At 45.0% G+C, this 21,570-nt stretch overlaps 1 protein-coding gene across 3 annotated transcripts; it reads left to right on the plus strand.

The window, feature by feature from the left end:
- The first annotated feature begins 257 nt into the window (after positions 1–257).
- CCDC70 (coiled-coil domain containing 70) lies at positions 258–9,713 on the plus strand. Of its 3 annotated transcripts, none has more exons than XM_039236095.1 (2): positions 258–371; positions 8,809–9,713. In XM_039236095.1, the coding sequence occupies exon 2, from the start codon at positions 8,856–8,858 to the stop codon at positions 9,555–9,557; it is 702 nt and encodes a 233-aa protein (XP_039092026.1). In that variant the 5' UTR covers positions 258–371; positions 8,809–8,855; the 3' UTR covers positions 9,558–9,713. The 3 variants fall into 3 exon arrangements, with proteins under 3 accessions (XP_039092026.1, XP_039092023.1, XP_039092024.1); XM_039236092.1 differs by lacking the exon at positions 258–371 and adding an exon at positions 419–617; XM_039236093.1 differs by lacking the exon at positions 258–371 and adding an exon at positions 2,023–2,228.
- The last annotated feature ends 11,857 nt before the right edge of the window (positions 9,714–21,570 follow it).

Consider the following 21,570-nt stretch of genomic DNA (forward strand, 5'->3'; position numbering starts at 1 on the left):
AAGCAATAGAAAGCAAAATGAAGAAAAATGAACAGAGCCTCAGACACCTTTAGGACACCATCAAGCTAACAGACATGTAAAAGGAGTCTGAGAAGAAGAATGAAGAAAGTGGAAGAAAGAATATTTTAAGAGATAATGGCCAAAAACTTCCCAAATTTGAGGAAAAATCACATCAAATCTGCATTTCCCAGAAGCTCAGCAAATTTCTAGTATACATTCAGAGTGCAGAGGCACATCATAGTCAAGATGTCAAAAGCCCAAGACAGCATCTCAAGAGCAGCAAGAGAAATGATTCATCACACACGAAGGCCTCCCCCGCAACGTGATTTCCCAGAAGCCTGCCCCTGGACACAATCCAGGTGGAATGTGAGGTAACAATCATTTGCCAGCCATTAACAGTGCCACTCTATTGGGGAAGTCAAGGATGGAAGACGGAAAAGTCTTTCTCTCTCCACTCCTCAAAGTCCCTTACCCATCATGGGCCTCCCTACCCTGTGAGTCAGGACTGAGAGGGACAGAAGTGTCACTGGCAACAGTGTTAGGGGGTCTGTGATGTGACAATGACTGCCTAGCCTCTGAGGGCTGTGGGACTTGCCCAGTTGGGGAACAGCTAAGCAGTAAGTAACTGTTGGCTTTAGATTGGGTAGTTATCGGTTCTAAGCAGAGAGTTATATATACCATTTTCTTTAGAAGTCTCTGTCCTAGAGTATAATACTGAAAATTAGGCATGTTTCTTTGATTCATGTTTTTATATCCACAGAAGGCAGTGCCTACCTCATAGAGCTCTTGTAGGGAACAAATCGGAAACATTGAGTGCCTAGTCCAGTACCTGGCACAAATCACATTATACTTTATGTCTAAATACAAATCTATGTATTTGATATTATATTTGATTTATCTCTTTCTCAAGGACAATTTAAGCCGTCATGAGAAAAACTTGCAGATGCATTTTTCTCTAACATTATAACCCAGGATACTGCCCTTCATTCAGATGCCATTTACTCAACATATATTACAGACTAGCCATCGCACTGGATGCTGGACTCAGAGATGTGAGACGATGTTCCCGGTGGGACAGGAGGGGCATATAGTGAGTCTGAATCTGGTAGAGAGAGGAGTGTCAGCAGAGCTAAAGGAGGTGACTGAGCTCCAAAGAGTTAAGTAGGTGAAGTGAAGCAGGGTTAGGCAAGGCTATCCAGGGAGAGAGACCAGCATGGCAGGGAACTGAGGAAAACTCGGCATGTTTGAGGGATTGCACATGGCCAGAGGATAGCATCAGGGAAGGTGGCTGAGAGATAAGGCAAAAATGGTTTGTAGGGACAGATCATGATTGTCACCTGGCAGGCCAGGTGAAGAAGATCGAAAATGACACAAAATAGTGACAATTATAATTATTCTTATCTTCTGTTTAGTGAGCACTTGCTATATCCCAGGCACTGGGCTAGGCACTCAAAATACCCAGTTTAGTCCCTCAAGAGCTCTGTGAGGTGGGCACTGCCTTCTGTGGAAAAAGCACATTCCACCTGGAAAAGGGGTCCACAAAGGGATGGAGAGAGAGTGGTCCGGGAGGTGGGAGGAGGGCAGCGTGGCCCCGGGTTATAGAAGTCAAGGGGAGGGAGCTTCAAAAAGGACTAATGTCAAATGCTGTCAACAGGTTGGTCAGTGAGGACAAAGGACTAACCCACGAGCACGTCTCTAGTGTTCTTAACAAGAAGAGTTTCAGTGGAGTGAGGAGGCGAGGGGGGGTTGCTGTGGGATGGGGTGTAGATGCAATACGGAAATGGTGCATGGCGGTTGTCAGCTGCTCTTTGAGAAGACTGTTCAAGGAGAAGGGCAGCAAACAGTAGGCAGAGTTAGAGGATTCTGTGCTCAGCTGGTTGGGGGGTCGTGTTAGATGAGAGGGACTTGAGCGTGTTTGTGTGCTGAGAGAGGCCAGAATGAGCAGAGAGAGAGATAGGAAGGCCCAGGAGTGAGGGATCGCCCAGGAAATAAGGTCACCACTGGGCTGTGAGCAGGTTGGGGGAGGGCCCGGCTCTGCCCGGGAGCCTGAGGCGGGCATTGACAATGCATATGGATGCCATGAGGGTGAGCCGGAAGCCGGAAGCCGGAAGCTGAAGAAGTTTCAGCCTATGGGCCCGTGTCGCCACATACAGGAGCCCAGATCTTCTGACAAGGGGCAGCTCCTGAATATCTGACTTACAATACATTTATTTCTGTCAACAAGTACCGTAAGCAGGTCCCTCCTGCCGCTGCCCGGATAGGCAGTGAGACTCAGGGGGAAGATCAGGGAGAGTGAACACTGAGTGCTCACCGACCTAGAATTTGTAGTTTTTCCTATTTTCAAGCGCCTCCATGGACTGAGCCAGCCCCCCACCCCCCACCTCCACCCAACTGACTTCTCCACTCAGCTTTGTGGTTTCCTCTTCTCATGAATGTCGACACTGTTTCTTTGTGGAGCCCGGACCAAAAGGAGCCCGCCAAGAACAACAGCTGTGAGACCTGCAGAAAGTGTGAGGCCATGAAAGGAGCCAGAAAATAAGAGCCTGGGAGAAACTGCAGGGGGACACTCAGAATTAGGCAACAGTTGGGATCTCCGGTACAAAGGAAAAAGGACTTTGTTAAACTGTTTTGGCGAGTTCTCTAATTAGTGCAAACATTGCCCGAGGAGTAGGAAATAAAGCTTTAGTGTAATTTGGATGGTGGTTAGTTTTGGCGCTGGGATATGTCCAGGGAACATTTCAGAAGAAAGTCAGAAGCCTGCACAGAAGTGGGTTTGTTTGTTTGTTTTTGCAAACAGGGGACAGACAGGTCTCACATATAAAAATAGATTTTTGTAAGTCTTATTTTATTGTTTGATGAAAATATATAGTTATTTTCTTCAGTGATAACGTTACATGTTCTTTGATTTTCCTTTTAGTGTGGGTATCAGTATATATTTTTTTTTCAGCAGGATTGTATGGAGAAAGGAGGTTTCCTTTAAAATTACTGACCACATTGCTAAATGTAATCATTAAGTTTTCAGTAGGTCCAGGGCTTGATACAAATGCTCTCTCTCTCTCTCTCTATCACACACACACACACACACACACACACACACACACACACACCTTCCTAGTGAAAATATCAGCCCGATGACATTTACAAGTAGTAGTGCTTGACCATGTAATGCACTCTAGCACTTTCTAGAAGAATCTTGACTCATCTACTTAATTGGATGGGTTTTTAACTTACTCAAGCCAGACTTGTCTCAGTTATATAATGAGGTTAATCAAGGTGCATGGTTGAAAGGATTAAACAGGTAACGCCAGTAAAGTGCCCCCCATGTAAGGGCTAAATAAATGTGCCGGTGGTTGTTGTTACTGACATTGCAATTAGAAAGCTGATTGTAGTCGACAGCTATCCTGGACTCTGACCCTGAGGCTTTGCTCATAGAATCTCTGAATCCAGTTCAACAAACGCCTGTTGAGGGCCTGCTCTGTGTTCTCATAGCAGAAAGGAAGGAGGAATGAGGCACTCTCTCCCACCTCAAGATACCAACAGTTAATAATTAAGACAACCATAATACAGCCTAGAAAATCAAGTTTCCAAAATTCCGCGAAATTCAGTTCAAGTCAACCAACATGTGTGTCACTTACCTCCTATGCCCACAGCTGACGCTTAGGTGCTGGGTTACAATGGCAGCAAGGCACGTCCACACCTAATTTCAACCAAGCATGACAAGGAAACAGGGGAGTGAGTGAGGAGGGGGTGGTGAACTTTGTCTGGAGAGTCCGAGTAGCTTTCAGAGGGGGCGATGTGGAGAGGAATTCAAGCCACGCTGAGAGGGAAAGGTAATCCGTAGAGGACACAGCGTGTTCCTTGGCTTAGAGGCTGGAAACTGCAGGTCTGCTTGGAGAACTGGATGTGGCCCATTATTCCTGAAATTTAGCTTTGGAGACGGTAGGAAGGTAAAGGGAGTAACGAGCAGGAATCAGCTTACAGAGGACCTTAGGAGGCATTTGGATTTGGCCTGTGGGGTCTTTGGAGCTTTGTGAGCAGGTGTGATAACGTGTTTTATTTATTTACTTTTTCCTTAAATAGTTTATTGTCAACTTGGCTTACATATAACACCCAGTGCCCATCCCAACAAGTTCCCCCCTCCATGCTCATCACCCCCCTTCCCTTCTCCCCGACCCCCATCAGTCTTCAGTTTGTTCTCAGCATTCAAGAGTCTCTCATGGTTTGCCTCCCTGCCTCTCCCCAACTGTTTTTCCCCTTCTTCTCCCTCATGGTCCTCCATTAGCTTCCTCCTAATCCATCTATACGTGCAAATATATGGTATCTGTCTTTCTCTGCCTGACTTGTTTCACTCAGCATAACACCTTCTAGTTCCATCCATGTTGCTACAAATGGCCGGATTTCATTCTTTCTCATTGCCATGTAGTATTCCATTGTATAAATATACCACATCTTCTCAATCCATTCATCAGGTGATGGATACTTAAGTTCTTTCCATGTTTTGGCTATTGTTGAGAGTGCTGCTATGAACATTGGGGTACATGTGCCCTATGCATCAGCTCTCCTGTATCCCTTGGGTAAATTCCTAGCAGTGCTATTGCTGGGTCCTAGGGGAGTTCTATTGTTAAATTTTGAGGAACCTCCACACTGTTTTCCAGAGGGGCTGCACCAGTTTACATTCCCACCAACAGTGTAGGAGGTGCCCATTTCTCCACATCCTTGCCAGCATCTAGAGTCCTCTGATTTGCTCATTTTAGCCACTCTGACTGGCGTGAGGTGGTATCTCTGTGGTTTTGATTTGTATTTCCCTGATGAGGAGAGATGCTGAGCATCGTTTCCTGTGTCTGTTGGCCATCTGGATGTCCTCTTTGGAGAAGTGTCTGTTCATGTCTTCTGCCCATTTCTTCACTGGATTATTTGTTTTTTGGAGTCTGGGTTACAGGGCTGGTTCAATATTCACAAATCAATCAATGTGATACATCACATTAACAAAAGAAAAGATAAAAACCATAAAACCCTGTTGATAGATGCAGAAAAAGCATTTGACAAGATACAGCATCCCTTCTTAATAAAGACCCTTGAGAAAGTCGGGGTAGAAGGAACTTACTTAAACATCATAAAAGCCATCTATGAGAAGCCCTCAACTAACATCATCCTAAATGGGGAAAAACTGAGAGCTTTCCCCCTGAGATCAGGAACACGACAGGGATGTCCACTCTCACCACTGCTGTTTAACATAGTCTTAGCATCAGCCATCAGACAACAAAAGGAAATAAAAGGCATCAGAATTGGTAAAGAAGAAGTCAAACTTTCACTTTTCGCAGGCGACGTGATACTCTACATAGAAAACCCAACAGACTCCACCAGAAGCCTACTAGAACTGATCCACGAGTTCAGCAAAGTTGCAGGATACAAAATCAACGTACAGAAATTGGTTGCATTTTTATACACCAATAATGAAGCAACAGAAAGAGAAATCAAGAAACTGATCCCATTCACAATCGCACAAAAAACCATAAAATACCTAGGAATAAACCTAACCAAAGATATAGGAGATCTGTTTGATGAAAACTATAGAAAACTTATGAAGGAAATTGAAGACCCAAAGAAATGGAAAAACATTCCATGCTTGTGGGTTGGAAGAATAAATAGTGTTAAAATGTCATTACTACCCAAAGCAATCTACACATTCAATGCAATCCCAATCAAAATTGCACCAGCATACTTCTCAAAACTAGAACAAACTATCCTAAAATTTGTATGGAACCACAAAAGACCCCAAATAGCCAAAGTAATATTGAAGAAGAAAACCAAAAAGGGAGGCATCACCATCCAAGACTTTAGCCTCTACTACAAAGCTGTCATCATCAAGACAGTATGGTATTGGCACAAAAACAGACACATAGACCAATGGAATCGAATAGGGAACTCAGAACTGAACCCACAGATGTATGGCCAACTAATCTTTGACAAAGCGGGAAAGAGTATCCAGTGGAAAAAAGACAGCCTTTTTAACAGATGGTGTTGGGAGAATTGGACAGCAACATGCAGAAGAATGAAACTAGATCACTTTCTCACACCATACACCAATATAAACTCAAAATGGATAAAGGACCTGAATGTGAGACAGGAAACCATCAAAAGCCTAGAAGAGAAAGCAGGAAAATACCTCCTTGACCTTAACCGCAGCAATTTCTTCCTTGACACATCCCCAAAGGTAAAGGAATCAAGAGCAAAAATGAATTACAGGGACCTCATCAAGATAAAAATCTTCTGCACGGCCAAGGAAACAATCCATAAAATCAATAGGCCACTGATGAAATGGGAAAAGATAGTTGCAAATGACAGATAAAGGGCTAATATCCAATATCTATAAGGAACTCATCAAACTCCACACGTGATAACATGTTTCAGAAACACCTGTGGGGCAGGGTGCCCAGGTGCCTAAGACGGTAAAGTGTCCAACTCCTGATTTCGGCCCAGGTCATGATCTCACGATTCGTGGATTTGAGCCCCGAGTCTGGCTCTCTGCTGAAAGTGCAGAGCCTGCGTGGGATTCTTTCTCGCTCCCTCTCTGCCCCTCCCCCACCTGAGCATTTGCCTTTTCTCTCTCTCTCTCTCAAAATATAAATAAATAAACTTAGAAACACCCCTGAGGCTACAGCAGGGGTGGGTGGGAGGGTAAGATCAGCACCAGAGAGACTGGTGAGACTCACAGTGTGGACAATGAGGTGACTCTGAAGGCGTGGCTTCAGAAATGTTAACAATCGTAACTGGAAAGGTTGACAATCGTTGCAAAGTCTGGTGAGGAAAAAGAAGGAGTCAGGGATGAGCTCTAGGTTTCTGGCTTGTGTGGCTGGGTGGACATGTTGGTGCCACGGTTTATCCCTTTACCATGCACGCGCACGTGCGCGCGCGCACACACACACACACACACACTCCAGCTATGTGTCCTTCCTTCTCCCCTGCTCCCTGCTGCCGAGTCTGAAAATGGAAAAACAAGGAGAAAGCCCAGAAGTCTCCCAAAGGGACTCCATGTTGCTCCATTAGCAAGGCCCATGGAGTGAGGCCAGACCCTGGCAGCTCCTTCCAGAAAACTCAAAATGGAAATCAATGCCCTCACTAGGTGCATGCACCCCTTGTCTTCCCTGCCTCTGACCATTCTCCTGTGTCCAGCCTTTTTTCTCCTCCTTTGATACACCTTTGTAATTACCGTAGTCTGGAGAGTTCTGATATCTGATACCTCAGATATATGACAATGTTCTCTCTCTCCGTCTTTCCTCTCTCCTACCTTCCTTCCTTCCTTCCTTCCTTCCTTCCTTCCTTCCTTCCTTCCTTCATTCTGTTTCTTCTTTCTTTCCCTTTCTTTCTCCCTAGCTTACATTTTATTGTAAAATATAATACATTTATTGGAGTACATAAAATATATACCTACAGCTTAGCATATTTTTTTCAAGGAACACACCCACAACCACCGCCCCAGTAAAGAAACAGAATACTGCTAGCTGCTCAGAAGCCCCCCTCATGTCCTCACCTAATCACCACCCCCTCCACCCCTCCTTCCCTCTCAAGCAACCACTATCTTGACTTATGGAACTCACCTCCTTGCTGTGCTTTTTTGTGTTATCACCTAAGTATATTTCTTGAAACAATAGAGTTTAGTTTTGCCTGTTTGGGAACTTTGTTCTTTGAAATTCTTTGATTCTGCTTCTTTCTCTTTCTCTTGTTTTAATGTCTGTTTGTTTACTGAAGAGAGAAAGAGCAGGGGAGGGGCAGAAAGAGAGAGAAAGAATCCCAAGCAGGCTCCACACTGTCAGTGCAGAGCCTGATGTGAAGTTCAATCCCATGACCCATGAGATCATGACCTGAACCGAAACCAAGTCGGACATTTAACTGACTGAGGCACCCGGTGCCCCAATTCTGCTTCTTTCTTTCAAAATTATGTTTATACTATTCATCTGCATTGTTGCACATAGCTATGCTATCCATTGCATGAATATACTACATTTTTAAATCCCATTCTATTGTGATGGCCACTGGATTGTTTGCAGTGTTGAGCTTTTATGAACAAAGCTTCTCAAACATTTTTTGTACATGTGTCCTGGTCACAATTCATAAGTTCCCTCAGGGTACAAATCTGGAAGCAGAGCTACTGAGTCATGAAATGTCCTCCCTATTTATTGTTCAGTATACCTTGATATTGTGAGAGCTCCTCTTATTCGTATCTTTGCTGACATTTGGCATTGTTTCTTACCTTATTATTTTAAGCCTCTGTTCCCCAAATAGACTCTTCTACTAAAATAGTCCCCCGAAGGTCAGTGGGTCTCACCCTCTGCTTTTCAGGTGGCCTATAACAGAACACTCACTCCTGTGGCAGCCTGCTGTAAGCATGACCACGAGAAGGGTATGAGCAATTCCCAAGTGAGAATGCTAAAACCGCAAGTGAATTCTCATTGGTTTAACAAAAGTAAATCATTGAGAGGCTGTAGTACTTTATTATTAAAAGGAAAAGAAAACTGTGACACACCCCTCAAGTGATCATGTCACACTTGTGTGTTCTGATACCCTAGTTGAGCATTCCTGTCCTTGTTGGATGAGATTTTAGCATCTTTGACTTTGATTTTATTGACTCCCTTTTCAGCCCAAAGCCATGACCAGCTGTGTTTCTCTACCAAATCTTGTCTGTCACAAACACATGCAATGGGTCAAAGAGGGAAATGGTTACATTTTCCTAAATCAAATAATGCAGACCAAAGTCTCCTTCTCTGGCATGTGATACTCATGAATATGTTTTCTGTGCTGCCCCTGCAGAGTTTGACCAGCTGACCTGGACTTGGCCAACGGCTCTGTCCTCCATCATGGCCACTCCACCATTCTGGCTAACTAAGAAGATGTTTCCCTTCAAAGTGAGCAAATGGATGGGGCTCGCTTGCTTCCGGTCAACGGTGGGATCCTCATCCAACATACGCCAGAAGAAACTAATCTGCAAGTTGCAGGAAGAAAAAGCTTTTCGAGAAGAGATGAAAATTTTTCTTGAGAAAATAGAAGGCTTCAGGGAAGAGATGTGGAATTTCCGAGGCAAGATCCATGCTTTCCGAGGTCAGATCTTGGGGTTTTGGGAAGAGGAAAGACCTTTCTGGGAAGAGGAGAAAGCCTTCTGGAAAGAAGAAAAAGCCTTCTGGGAAATGGAGAAATCTTTCCGGGAAGAAGAAAAGACCTTTTGGAAAAAGTACCGCACCTTTTGGAAGGAGGATAAGGCCTTTTGGAAAGAGGACAATGCCTTATGGGAAAGAGACCAGAACCTTCTTCAGGAGGACAAGGCCCTGTGGGAGGAAGAGAAAGCCCTGTGGGTGGAGGAAAGAGCTCTTCTTGAGGAGGAAAAGGCCCTATGGGAGGATAAAAAGTCCCTCTGGGAGGAAGAGAATGCCCTATGGGAAGAGGAGAAAGCATTTTGGGTAGGAGGTGGCGGCCATATTGCTGAGGAGCAGATACCTGAAGACAGGCACCGCAACGTCAATGGAGGGCCACGATCACCACCCTCCTTCCGAGGCAGAGCATGAGAACAGGAGATGAAGGAGCATGGGGTCCAGACTCTGTTGGACTGGGATTCAAATCCAGGGTGACCCTATGTGTTGGAGAAAATAGGCACTTGTTTGTCTCCTTGTTTCAAAAGACCTAATAAAGTCCTGAGAAGACGTTTGGAAAAACAACTTCAATAAGGCCTGCTTCATTTTTTTCCAGGTTTTGTGATTATATCCAAGGCCATACTCCCACCTTCCAGGCTGTACTGCTCTCTGTGTCGGGCTTGGTTCTGGGCACTTCACCATGAGCCCAGCATATGTGAGTTTGTGAATAGAGACCTTACAGCTCTCTCTAAAAGTCAGAATGGGAGAGAAGAGAGGCTCAGACAACTCCAGCTAGAGATACATAGGGACAAAGAGCAGCTGAGTCACCTATGCCTCTGGTGCACTGGGAGACAATCATTCTTTTCCAATCTGAACAGTCTTAGAGTCCTGGAGTGGGCTAACAGCTTTTCAGAGAAGGCCACAGTGCTGTGAACAACTCATGGGTGCTTCATTCTCCCCGCAGGCCTTTTAGAACACACAGGCTGAATTCCTTAATGGTCCTGTCACTTGTAGTTCCTGGTTTCCAGCAAACTTCTCAACTGCCGGTTCTCTTCATCTTGCTGATGAAATCGAAGTGAACCCCATAGGATAGTCTCCCTGCCTCTTGTATTCCCATTCACACAGGCCTCACTGCAGGATCAATTCCTTTCTTCTCTTTTTCTTTCAAAATTAAAATGTCCCAAGGAGGTAATACACTCAATGAATGTACATTCATGTGGGGTCAGCAACATACACACCCAGCTTTTCCTCTGGGATTTGATGGTCTATATGGGCACTGGTATGGAAACGAACAGAAGGTGCACAGTAAGACATGTCAAAGGCAAACATCTGCTTTCCCCCTTTCTGAGGCCTGGCCCTCATCTTTATTAATGCACCTACTTACCTTGCCTTTGCGCATCCCTTCCTGTTTGACAGGCACTTTCACACTTGCCAACTCATGTAGCCGTCACCACAACTCTGTGAGTTGACAGGGAAGGTGCATAAACCAATTGTACAGATGTGGAAACAGAGCCCTAGAGAAGCAAAGTGACTACATATGAAGTAGCAAATGGAAAGACCAGGACTGGAACCCACACCATCTGCCTCTGGGTCCTGTTTCTTTTCTAATGACAGCCCTAAGTCATGGAATGTGGCGTTAGAGTAGGTCAACCAATAATGGCATTGGGTTTGGATGAGCCTTACAGCTCTTTGGAATTTCACTGGGGTTTGGGACAGCAGCAAAGCGATAGGGAGAGGAGAAGATGGGGGTGGGGGGCCCTAGGTGCACTGAGCAAATGCTCCTGGTACTAGAAGAATAGGCTGACTCTTGACACCAAGAACAGCCAGACCTCTGTGGCTCTGTATCATTCTGGGAAAGTCTGGGGTGTCTGGCAAGGCCTCTGATTCTCAGGAGTCGGGGCCGGCCTTCTGACTCCAGAAGAGCTGCCCAGTGGATGGTGTGCAGAATGGTGGGAACCCCAGTGTAGAGCTGCCGATTCAGCTCCAAACAAAAGTAAATAGAATTCTTAATCTTAAAGCCAAAGAAACATAAATCCGGTGGAGGCAGGAACTGGGGTGCAATAAATAGAAAAACACTCCCACCTAACAGCATTCCATAGAAACTAAGAGACAGGTGCCAACTGAAGGGGACTTGAGGAGCATCCCAGAGAGGACAAGTGTGTCCCTCTGTGATTCCATCTTTCCTCCAGCAAACAGCTGTGAGCGTCCACTGTTTGAGCGTCTGTTTTCTTAGGTCTCAGTGGGGAGGAAAGCAGGTAAAGAGCCCAGTGCGTCCCAAGGTGATGAGAGGTGTGACAGATCTCGGGAGTGCTCCTTCGATGTCTTGCAGCTGACTCTGGCAGTGGGGGAGTGAGTGGACGGAATCCAGAAGGGTTTTCTGGTGGCGGTGATGACTGGGTGAAGCCTAACAGTCCAGTGGGACGTAGAGGGGGAGGGAGCCTGCGAGGCAGGAGGGCATTCCAGGCAGAAGGAACAGCAGAGGCACAAAAGAAAGTTGCCATTTGAGGAACTGCAAGGATGGAAGGTATGCAGAACAGTGCGTTGGACAAGAAGGCAGGCAACTGATGGCACAAGGTCTTGTGGACAATAGGGAGCCACTGAAGAATTTTAAGGAAGGAATGACTAAGATTTACATTTTAGAAAAGACGTCTGACTACTCAAAGTGTCGTCTGTGCACCAGGAACATTGGCCTCAACTGGGAGCTTGTCAGAAATGCTGAATCTCAGGCCCCAACCAATTGTGTCAGACTTTGCATTTTAACAAGGTCCCTGGGTGACTTGCATGGCCTTTAACACTGGAGACACACTTCTGTAGAGGGGCCCTGCCCCGTGTCAGAGGGGTGTGCATGGAGAGGGGCCGGCAGCTTGCAGAGGAGTTTGGGGAGGAAGATCAGAGTCCCCCAGGATTTCATCAGGGTGGGAGAGGCCAGTGTCAAGGACGATGTGAAAAAGGGGATGGTTGTGCCCATCACTGAGAGGAGGCCAAGGAAGAGCAGGATGGGGTGCTTTCAGGGTTGGGGGGAGGATGAAGAGTGTAGTCTGGGATGTATCAGGACCCCTTTATCTGCCGTGTAGGGTGAGCTCTTCAAGCCTGGTCAGCACTTGGGTGAACTCAACCCTTCTCCCTTAACACCCAACACAAAGCTGTGCAGCCAAGAACCCTTTGTTACATAAATGGTTGAATCATCAGTTACCTCATCATCCATTGATTCATTTGCTCACCACCAAGCCTCGCCAGCCCTGGGCTATGTCTGGGAGTGTCTGTGAAGCTGGAAGCCCAGGGGGAAGACAATCATCAAGTAATCACTATGTAATTATTTGTAAAATTGGACCAGGAAGGAGGAATGTTGGCTTCTCTGAGAGCACCCCAACAGTGCACCCCACTTGAGTGTGTTAAGCAGAGGAAGATCTGTAGACATATGAAACAAAACCACGATTTAGACAAAATAAAACATAAGGTTAAGTAAGCTGTGTAGGCTAATAACAGGGAATCACTGGACCCTCACACAGATTCACAGATAGAAGAAAGATATGGATAACGTCTGTGAAAACAGCTTCTAACCTCTGAGTTATTATTACTCATGTTATGACACATGCTGATGGACTTCTTCACAGTCAGAGCAGCGGCCAAAGTTGGGTTCCTCTTTAAGATGCCACCCGTGACAGCATCGCTGAGCCCGAGGGGTCCCCTGGGTGTCCCATGACTTTAGACCCCAGAAGACATCTCAGAAGCAGCTTGGCTCCCCTTCTTTGGTCCTCTGGCAGGGAGCATGTCATCTGGGCTATCTCGGGGTCCGGCTCATCCAGCTGGGCCCCAGATTCGAAATCATCTTTATTCCAGAATCACGTTGCAGACACTGGAAGATCCAGGAGTGCTGGAAAGAGCGTTTCTTGCCATAACTAGGATGTCGCCACTGAACTCACTCTGAGGAGTTGTCATCTTCCCTCAAAGCCTGAGCTCACCCAGAAGCTCTTACCTAAACCTGCCACACAGGGAACAATAGCGTTTTGGGGGTACACTGGTTTCCTTAAGGAAATGTGGTCTGCTCCCTTCAGGCTGTGGACCACACGCATCAGACTCACCTGGGATTGCTTGTCAAAAATACAATTCCTGGGCTCCACCCCAGACTGCATCTCGATTTCTGGGGCTCAGGCCTTAAAATTTGTATTTTAAAATGTGTTTTCCAGATGATCCTCTGCAAGCTACATTCTAGAAAACACGTGTGTATAGTTAAAGAAAAAAGTGCTGGGATTGAAATCAAAGGCGCCGATTCTATTTCCAGTTCTGCCGCTCATGGCAAAGAGCTTGTGGCCCAGGTTGAGCCTCTGTTTCCTCAGCTACAGAAGTAGTGGACTTTCTAACTGCAGAAGTTCCTGATGGCACGTGTTAGAAACTTGGTTTGAGGCCCAGGGCTCCTCCTGAGAAGTCAGTATGGGAAAGGACAGTTCTGAGTCCTGTGCCTTTCCTCTGTGGCCCCGGCACAGATCACCTGCGTGGGGGGCACATGGCCCAGACCAGAGCATCCAGCTTCTGCTTGCTGGACACGCATGAAAAGGAACGACTGGACATCAAAGAGGGGTGACCTAAGGAAGTCCTTGCTAACTTCACTGTCCTCTCTGCATAAGCCTGGACATTCTCCGGATAGTCTAGACCCACCTCTGGGGGTGCAGAACTACACAAAATGCAATATAAGAGATACACACTTTGAGTAAGGAAAACAATGTCCAGCTGGTAAAAATTTACTGTGGAGCACAGGCTAATGGCACATTGAGAAAAAATGCTCTGGTTGACCTGGAATTTGCTAGAATCTTCTCAACATATCTATGTTTCCTAAGAGCTAGTGGCTGCCCTAAAGGCTGAATAGCATTTTCTGTTCTTCAAAAGCCATGCAGTGTGATGGGTCTAATTCTCATCTTTGGGACGTATGATGTAGTTTCTCATTTAACTCAGACCCAGAAGAACAAAGCAACAGGCATCTCTCATTCCTGGTAATAAGCACGAGCGTAGCAGGAGCTGACCCAGCTCAGGACTCGGACAGGCAGTCGCTACCCCTACCCCTGTGCTGGTGCCGGTACCCTCTCCATCACTCAGCAGAGTGCAGCTGTATGAATTTCCCACAGCTGCTCTAACAAATAACCACAAACGTGGAGTCACAAGCAACTGAAATTTATCATTTCACAGTTCTGGAGATCAGAAGTCTGAAATCAAAGTGCTGCCAGGTGAGGCTCCTGGAGACTCAGAGGAACCCCATGACCCTACAGGCTTCTGGTGGCTGCTGGCAGTCTTTGGCATCTCTTGGCACATAAATGCATCACTCCTGTCTGCCCCCATCTTCACATGGCCTTCTTTTTAATTTTTTACTTCTAAATGTTTATTTATTTTTGAGAGATAGAGTGCAACCGAGAGAGGGGCGGACAGAGAGGGAGACACAGAATCCGAAGCAGGCTGCAGGCTCTGAGCTGTCAGCGCAGAGCCCAACGCGGGGCTCAAACTCATGAACCACCAGATCATGACATGAGCCGAAGTCAGATGCTTAACCAACTAAGCCAACCAGGTGCCCCCACATAGCCTTCTTTTTGTCTCTGTTTCTCAAATCCACCCTTGAGATCTCACCTCAAGATTTTTATCTTAACTATATCTGCAAAGATCTTATCTCTAAGTGAATTTGCATTCACAAGTACCTGGGGTTAGGTCTTTTAGGGGGACACAATTTAACACACTAGAGTGGCTTTAAAAAGTTTTGAACTCTCTGGGTCTCAGTTTCTGGATACGTAAGATGGGAATGATAACGGTAACACCACAGAATAGATGGGTTCTGTCAACAGTTTCTGATAAATTTCCTATTGATCCGTGCATATGCTGTGAGGTTCAAAAGAGACAATATATGTTAAAATTCCTAACATGTTATACATCATTCAATAAATTCTAGATTTCTCCACTTCCTTTTGATTTCTAGCTATTTCTCTGGATGATTTATTTCTCGGTCTAGTCTGTCAGACTTAGTGAATTCCTAGCCTTAGTATCTCTCTTAAAATGTTTCAGTGGGTGTGGCCACATGGATATACTTTAACAGACATTGTCAAACAGACAGTATTTGACCTCTGGACTATATCTGAAAAAAAAAAAAAAAAGGTCACAATGACCCCTCAAGACACATCCTGCTGTGGGTGAATGTTCTTCCACACAAGGAATGTTCCAGAAGCATCTGCAATGAAGCTAGCCCTGTGATTGACTTGTGACAAATGACTTGAATACTTCAATGGGGTCTAAAAAGGGCCTGCCTTGAACTCTTCTCTCACAAAGAGAAGTTTTTTTTTAAGTAGGAGTTTTTGGTTTTGTTTAGATTGGTGTGAATAAATAACACTAGAATCTTTTCATTATCCCCACTGGCATATCTTATTAAAACCATGGTGAAATCTACAACCAAACAGTGCAGAATGTGAAGAACACAAAATGCAGTTAAGATCCCTTCTCTTGCTTGGTGGAGGAATGGGGTTTTGTGGGCAGCTGCTAAAGGCCTCATGGGATCAAAGCTTGAAGAAAGAGGTTTTGGGGCACTTGGGTGGCTCAGTCAGTTAAGCATCAGACTCTTGATTTCAGCTCAGGTCATGATCTCACAGTTCAGGGCATCAAGCCCGACATGGGGCTCTGTGCTGACAGTGTGCAGCCTGCTTGGGATTCTCTCTCTCCTGCTCTCTCTGCCCCTTCCCCACTTGCATTCTCTCTCTCTCTCTCGAAATAAATAAATAAACTTTTAAAAAAATAAAAGAAAAGAAAGAGGTTTTGAGTCCCCCCCCCCCCATCCCATCAATCCAGGATAATAAACGTCTAAAGGCTCACTGTCTGTCACTGTGTGGTGCCCCACCACCAAACCTCTGGAGACAACTTCGTACCTCACTTTTCTCCAGGAGCAGAGGACCGAGAGGGAGGGAAGGACTGGCTGGTTCTTTAATAACTGGTGATCCCTGGGAAGTTCCATCTTCTCATTATTGAACAATGATCATTAATAGGACATGCTTAAGAGAGAGCCTGACGGTAGCGGGGTCTCTGACAAAGACCTCTGAAGATTAGGCCTTAAATGATCTCCAGGAAAGGAATTCCTCACCCAACCTCTCTTCACCTGGCCATCCCTAAAGTCATGTAAGAGTTTAGAGAGAGAAGACACCCCACTGGCTGGGATGGTTGGAGACCCTCGTTGTGTAGATGAAAGAGCTGTGCTCAGTGCTGGGATTTCCTAAGGTGCGGGGGTGGAGCTGTATTATGACTGAAGAGGGCGTGTCATTTCCTGTGGTCCTATGTGCCAGTATCAGACTTCCCACCATTACACATTCCTGGTAACCTTACCTCAGATGAGCATGATTCGTGAGGCGTAATCATAAAGCAGTTTTGGTTTTGCTTTTCATTGTCCCTTTATATTTATCAACAGGTTTAGCTCTACCCTTGCCCCTAAAGAAAAACTCAAGTAGACGCTATGGATCCTCCTAGTCACTTTAAGTTAAAAAAAAAACACAATCCCAATTAGTAATTAAGATGTTCTGCTCTCTTATAAAATAATCAAAGATTTGAACTCCCCAAAATGTGTCTCCTGCAGTGGAAGAAGAGAGGAAGCAGCCCCCTTCTTCCTTTGCTTTCTGAGATATTGTACTCTTCCTTCCCCACCTTACTTACCTTGGATTTGAATCCTTCCAGGGTTGAAGAAGGGATAGAAGAAAGGGAAAGGGGGGCAGTAAAGTTCTTCCTTGACTGTCCTATGATGGAGGTCTAGCTTCAACCTTCTCTGGATTTTGAAGTTGTTTTAAGTGGCTTCTTTCTCTTATGGTGGTTTTTGTAGTTCTTGGTGACCCCCCCCCACCACACCCACATGCATCCACATCCCAACTTCCCCACACACACACCAAAAGAGAGTGCTCTCTTACCTCCCATCCATGGGCATGGGATGTAACTTATTCAGTTTTTTTCTTGTTATACTATCTATGGCCCTTAACAATCAGTGGTGTCTCCCAATCTCTCCAGAAAGCCCTCTTGCATAGAATCTAAGATGATAGCTCTCTTTCTTTTGCAAAGCCCATATCTGGTCCACGGGTATGCATTCATTCATCTCTGGCTTTGACAAACTCTGGACTTCCCATATCTTAGCTCTCTAGTCTGATGCCACCGCCTGCTTTAGCCAGCCTCTTGCTCTTCGGATTTCTTGGGCATAACTTGGTCACCAGGCCACCATGTCACCCAACTTCTACGTGCCATATTTTAAGCCTCTAAGTGAGGTGCCATATTTAAAACCCTCTTCTCTCTTGACTTGGGGGAGGAGATAGCCTCCCCTACCTCTTTCCCTTTGGGGAAAGGGGAAGAGATTTACAGTATAGGCTCTTTGTAAAGAAATCTTCCAAAGTTCTCCTGAAAAGTCCTAGGATTGACCCTTTAGCACCTTCAGTGTGGGTGAGAGTTTAAGAGTTATGTAAATAGTTTTTGGAAACTTTTGGTCACCTCTGTATGTGTTTTTGCACTTCTTCTGGAATTTGGTATCTATTATTTCCTGATACTTCAGCCAAAATTTCCTTTGAATAGTTTGTTACATCGCGAGAGAACCAAGTTAATTACTTAACCATTCAAGCTCTAGTACTTTATGGATTAGTTATTGTATCTATAATTTCAAGCTCCATTAAAGGTATCTTTCTATGCAGTATTTCTTAATGAGAGTGCCTTTGGCATTTGGAATAAGACAATTCTTTATTGTACAGTATTTTCTAAAATGTTTATGACATTTAGCATCTCTGGCCTCACAAGTGCCTGTAGTGCTACCCAATCTTTGATGGCAACCAAAAATTCGCCAATTTCAAAACATTCCAAAGGAGGCAATTCTGCTCCATTGAGAACCACTAGTTTCTCAATTAGTATATCTTTAGCTAAGAGGTTGTGAGTTTTCATGATCAATCAATACAAATTACTTCTTTACATAGCAGTATGCCCTGTACTTCATAGTGGCGCTTCAGCAATGAGATCTGGTGAGGGAGTGTGGTAGGCTCTGTGTGAGGACACTCAAGACCATGATTTTATTCCTTTAGTTACCTTCTTTTACCTTGATATTCTTTTACTGGTAACCTTTTTACTAGGTTGATGGTGCTCCTGTGGTTAGATGATATTTTGGAATGTATTTTATTTTTTGTATGTGGCCTTCTTCCTGTTCAATCAGAGTCATCCATTTCCTTAGGAAAGATTAAAATGTACATTGAAAGAATCTTTATTCAGTTTTTGGCTTTCAAAATAGGTTCTTAAGATTCGTTTCAGAAGCTTTATGAGAGGTGGGGGAAAATAAAAGAAAATAAATTTCCAATCAAAAGGCAAAGCCCAGAAGAAGCAAGGATGAAAAGAGGAGGCATAAAGCCAGTTGAAGTTTACAGAAACGGAGTCATGCACCAGCTTTTACTTTCTATCAAAGTCCCAATCAAGAATGGCAAAGAGATTATTAAAAAGATATAAATCCATAGGAAAAAAAGAGAACAAGACAAAGGCCAATAACAACAAAATTTTGCAAGCAGAAAAGTAGATGGATGAATAGAGCTGACTTAGCAGAAGCAGTGGGAAAAACCAAGAATCAATCCCATTTACACTGCAGGCCACCTCCCTCCCTCAAAGCCTCGGGCATTCGCAGGCCACATACTTCCTGCAGAATAGGTTACGGAAGAGCTAATGACAGGAAGGCTGCGTGAAAGTCTTATTAAGAAGCAAACTCCTAGACCCCCTTTCCCAGTCAGTGAAGCCAGGAGGCTGCTCCTCCATTTTGTAGAGGTTTGGAAATGTTTTCTTTGGAGAGGACAAAACTCAGGGTTCTTGAACTAGAGGCATTGAGTATAGCTAAAGATGGTGATTCCTTGCTAAAAATGGTTAAAAAGTAAAAATGAACATTAAAGGCGTTGAGATTCCCCATCCTACCCCACCCTAGTAGTAGCCAAGCTCCAAGATGGCGCTTAGTGATTCTTCCTCTATGCATGCCTTGAGGTAGTTCCCTCCCGCACTGAATAGAACAGACCTATGTAACCAGGAGACTGTGTGAACAATGACAAAGCATGACTTCTGAGACTATGGCTTCTACCTTACTCGCTCTTAAATCACTCACTCTGGGGGAACACAGCTGCCATTTTCATGAGGACACAAGGGAGGAAACGGGCCTGCTGCCGACAGCCTGCATCTCTTGCAAGGAATGTAACTGAGAAGCTTTGGAAGCGGAGCCTCCAGGCCCAGACAGAAGACTGCAGTCCCACATCTCACTGTAATTTCATGAGAGACCTGAGCCAGAACCACTCACTTAAACTGTCTTTGAATTTCTAACCTACAGAAATTCTGAAATAATAATTATTTTAAGTCATGAGGTTTTGTAGTAATATTATGCAGCAATAGATTAATAACACACACACACACACACACACACACACACACACTACCTTCTTTCTCCTCACTCAGCTTCTAGAATGCTTGCAGCCAAGCTTGTACCTTCTAGGCACAAGACCGGAAGAGCTTTCTCAGGAAAATTCGACCATTCCAAGAGAGTAGGCCTAAAAGTTTAGCCCTGGGGCCTTCCCTGTGCACACAGAGACCCCCTTAAATATGAATAGATGTCCAAGGATCACCAGATACTTTTGAAAGCCTCTAATACGACACAGGCTAAAATTAACAGATAACTGTAACTTGGAGGAAATAGAGAATATGCATGGAGAGATAAATGATCAGTAATGTCTTTCAAGAAACAAGAGAAGATACTGAGTAGCTGAAACAAGAATAAACAAAAAGCTAGAAATTTTTAGAAAATCAAAAGAGTTATTGGCAATATGACATAGGAATAAAAAGTTCAAGAAGTGAGTTGGAAGAGAAAACTGAAGAATCCTCTGAGAAAAATGAGCAAAAAGACAAGAAAATAGGTCAGGGGAAGTTAAAAATGAGTGAATGAATGAATGAATGAATGAATGCCTCACCCAGAAATGCCATCCTCCAAACAATGAGACCCAAAAAGAAAAGGAGAGGAATATAGAAGAAATTATCCAAGAAAGAATTCAAGACTATGTCCCAGAACACAAGTTTACAGATTGAAGAGGCTTCCGAGTGCACAGAACAGTGGATGAAAATAGCTCTAACCAGGATAAGGAATTTCAGAACACTGAGGATGAAGAGAATACACTAAAAGCCCAGAAGGAGAGAGGAAGGATAGTGGGAGAGGGCGAGCAATGCACAGAAGACCAGAAATCAGAATAGTTGCAGATTCTCCCACACTTGCACGATGGAAGACGAGGGAGCGATGACTTCAACAGTCTGGGAGAAGTGATTTCCAGCTACGAGCTCTGTACTCAGCCAAACTGCCAATCCAGAACTGTGTTCTGGGCAATGCTCTTAGCTCTGCAGTCACCCACCCCAGTTCTGAGGCTTTAGGGGAAATTCTGTGAGCACTAATATCCTTCAGTAAATACCGTGTCTGCTAAACTAGCCAGAGCGGGTTTTGGTTCTTTTTGCCTAAGTACCAGAACGAGACCGAGAGTAACTGTCTGGCTTTAGGCTTTAGTCTCAGGGCCTAGCAAATCTTGAGCACTTAGTGCGCTCACTACACGCTGAAGGATAATAGGTGAATGAATGAATGAATGAATGAATGAAGAAGGGGAGAACCAGTTCCCCTGAAGTCAGTGACCGTGACCCCTAATGCCCCTGAGAGAAGGAGTGTGGGAGCCTTGTGGATGATTCTGGCCCTGCCCCTCCTCAATTTGGAGTCACATAACCCAGTTTGCACCCAGGCCTGGCACCTCCAGATCCAAATGGGGTGAAGGAGAGATACTCCCTTGGTCTATGGAGATACCACTATGATAATCTTTTCAACTCCAGCTCAGAGTGAATTGCATGGGTGAGCTCCTTAACACCTGAAGGTGGGTGCAAGCACGCATCACTATTTGCTTTCTTACCTTTTTGCCCATCGTGAGCCTCTCCAGCTGGAAAGGCTGGGTTTGCTCATGAGTCATGACTGTGCTTCCTGGTCCACAATTTCAAATGAGCCTTTAAGTAATATACACAGGGCTTGGCAACAGCCTGGCTGACGCTCGATTGCTAGGGGGGCTGTGTCACTGCACACCATGCTGCACTTTTGCAGAGCTGGGAGCTGGTCGCTTAGCAACAAAATGAGATGCTGGTTTAACTAGTTCTAGATCCACATTTCCCTAATCGATGCAGAAGAAAGACCCCAGCGAAGACTTGAAAAGAGAGAATAATTGCTAATGTTGGTTGAGAGCTCATTTGGCATTAGGCACTGTTCAAAGTGCTGTGCACCGTTTTATACTCACTGAATCCTCACAGCAACCCATGGAGGTGGCACTAGTATTAACTTCCATTACAAATGGGGGAAACCAAGGCCCAGGGAGCCCCAGGTAACACCACCAGTAAGAGACGGAATGGGGATTTGGACCTAGGTTGTCCC

The sequence above is a fragment of the Hyaena hyaena genome, unplaced genomic scaffold (genome assembly GCF_003009895.1).
Source record: "Hyaena hyaena isolate Hyena2069 unplaced genomic scaffold, ASM300989v1 scaffold_106, whole genome shotgun sequence".
Classification (NCBI taxonomy): domain Eukaryota; kingdom Metazoa; phylum Chordata; class Mammalia; order Carnivora; family Hyaenidae; genus Hyaena; species Hyaena hyaena.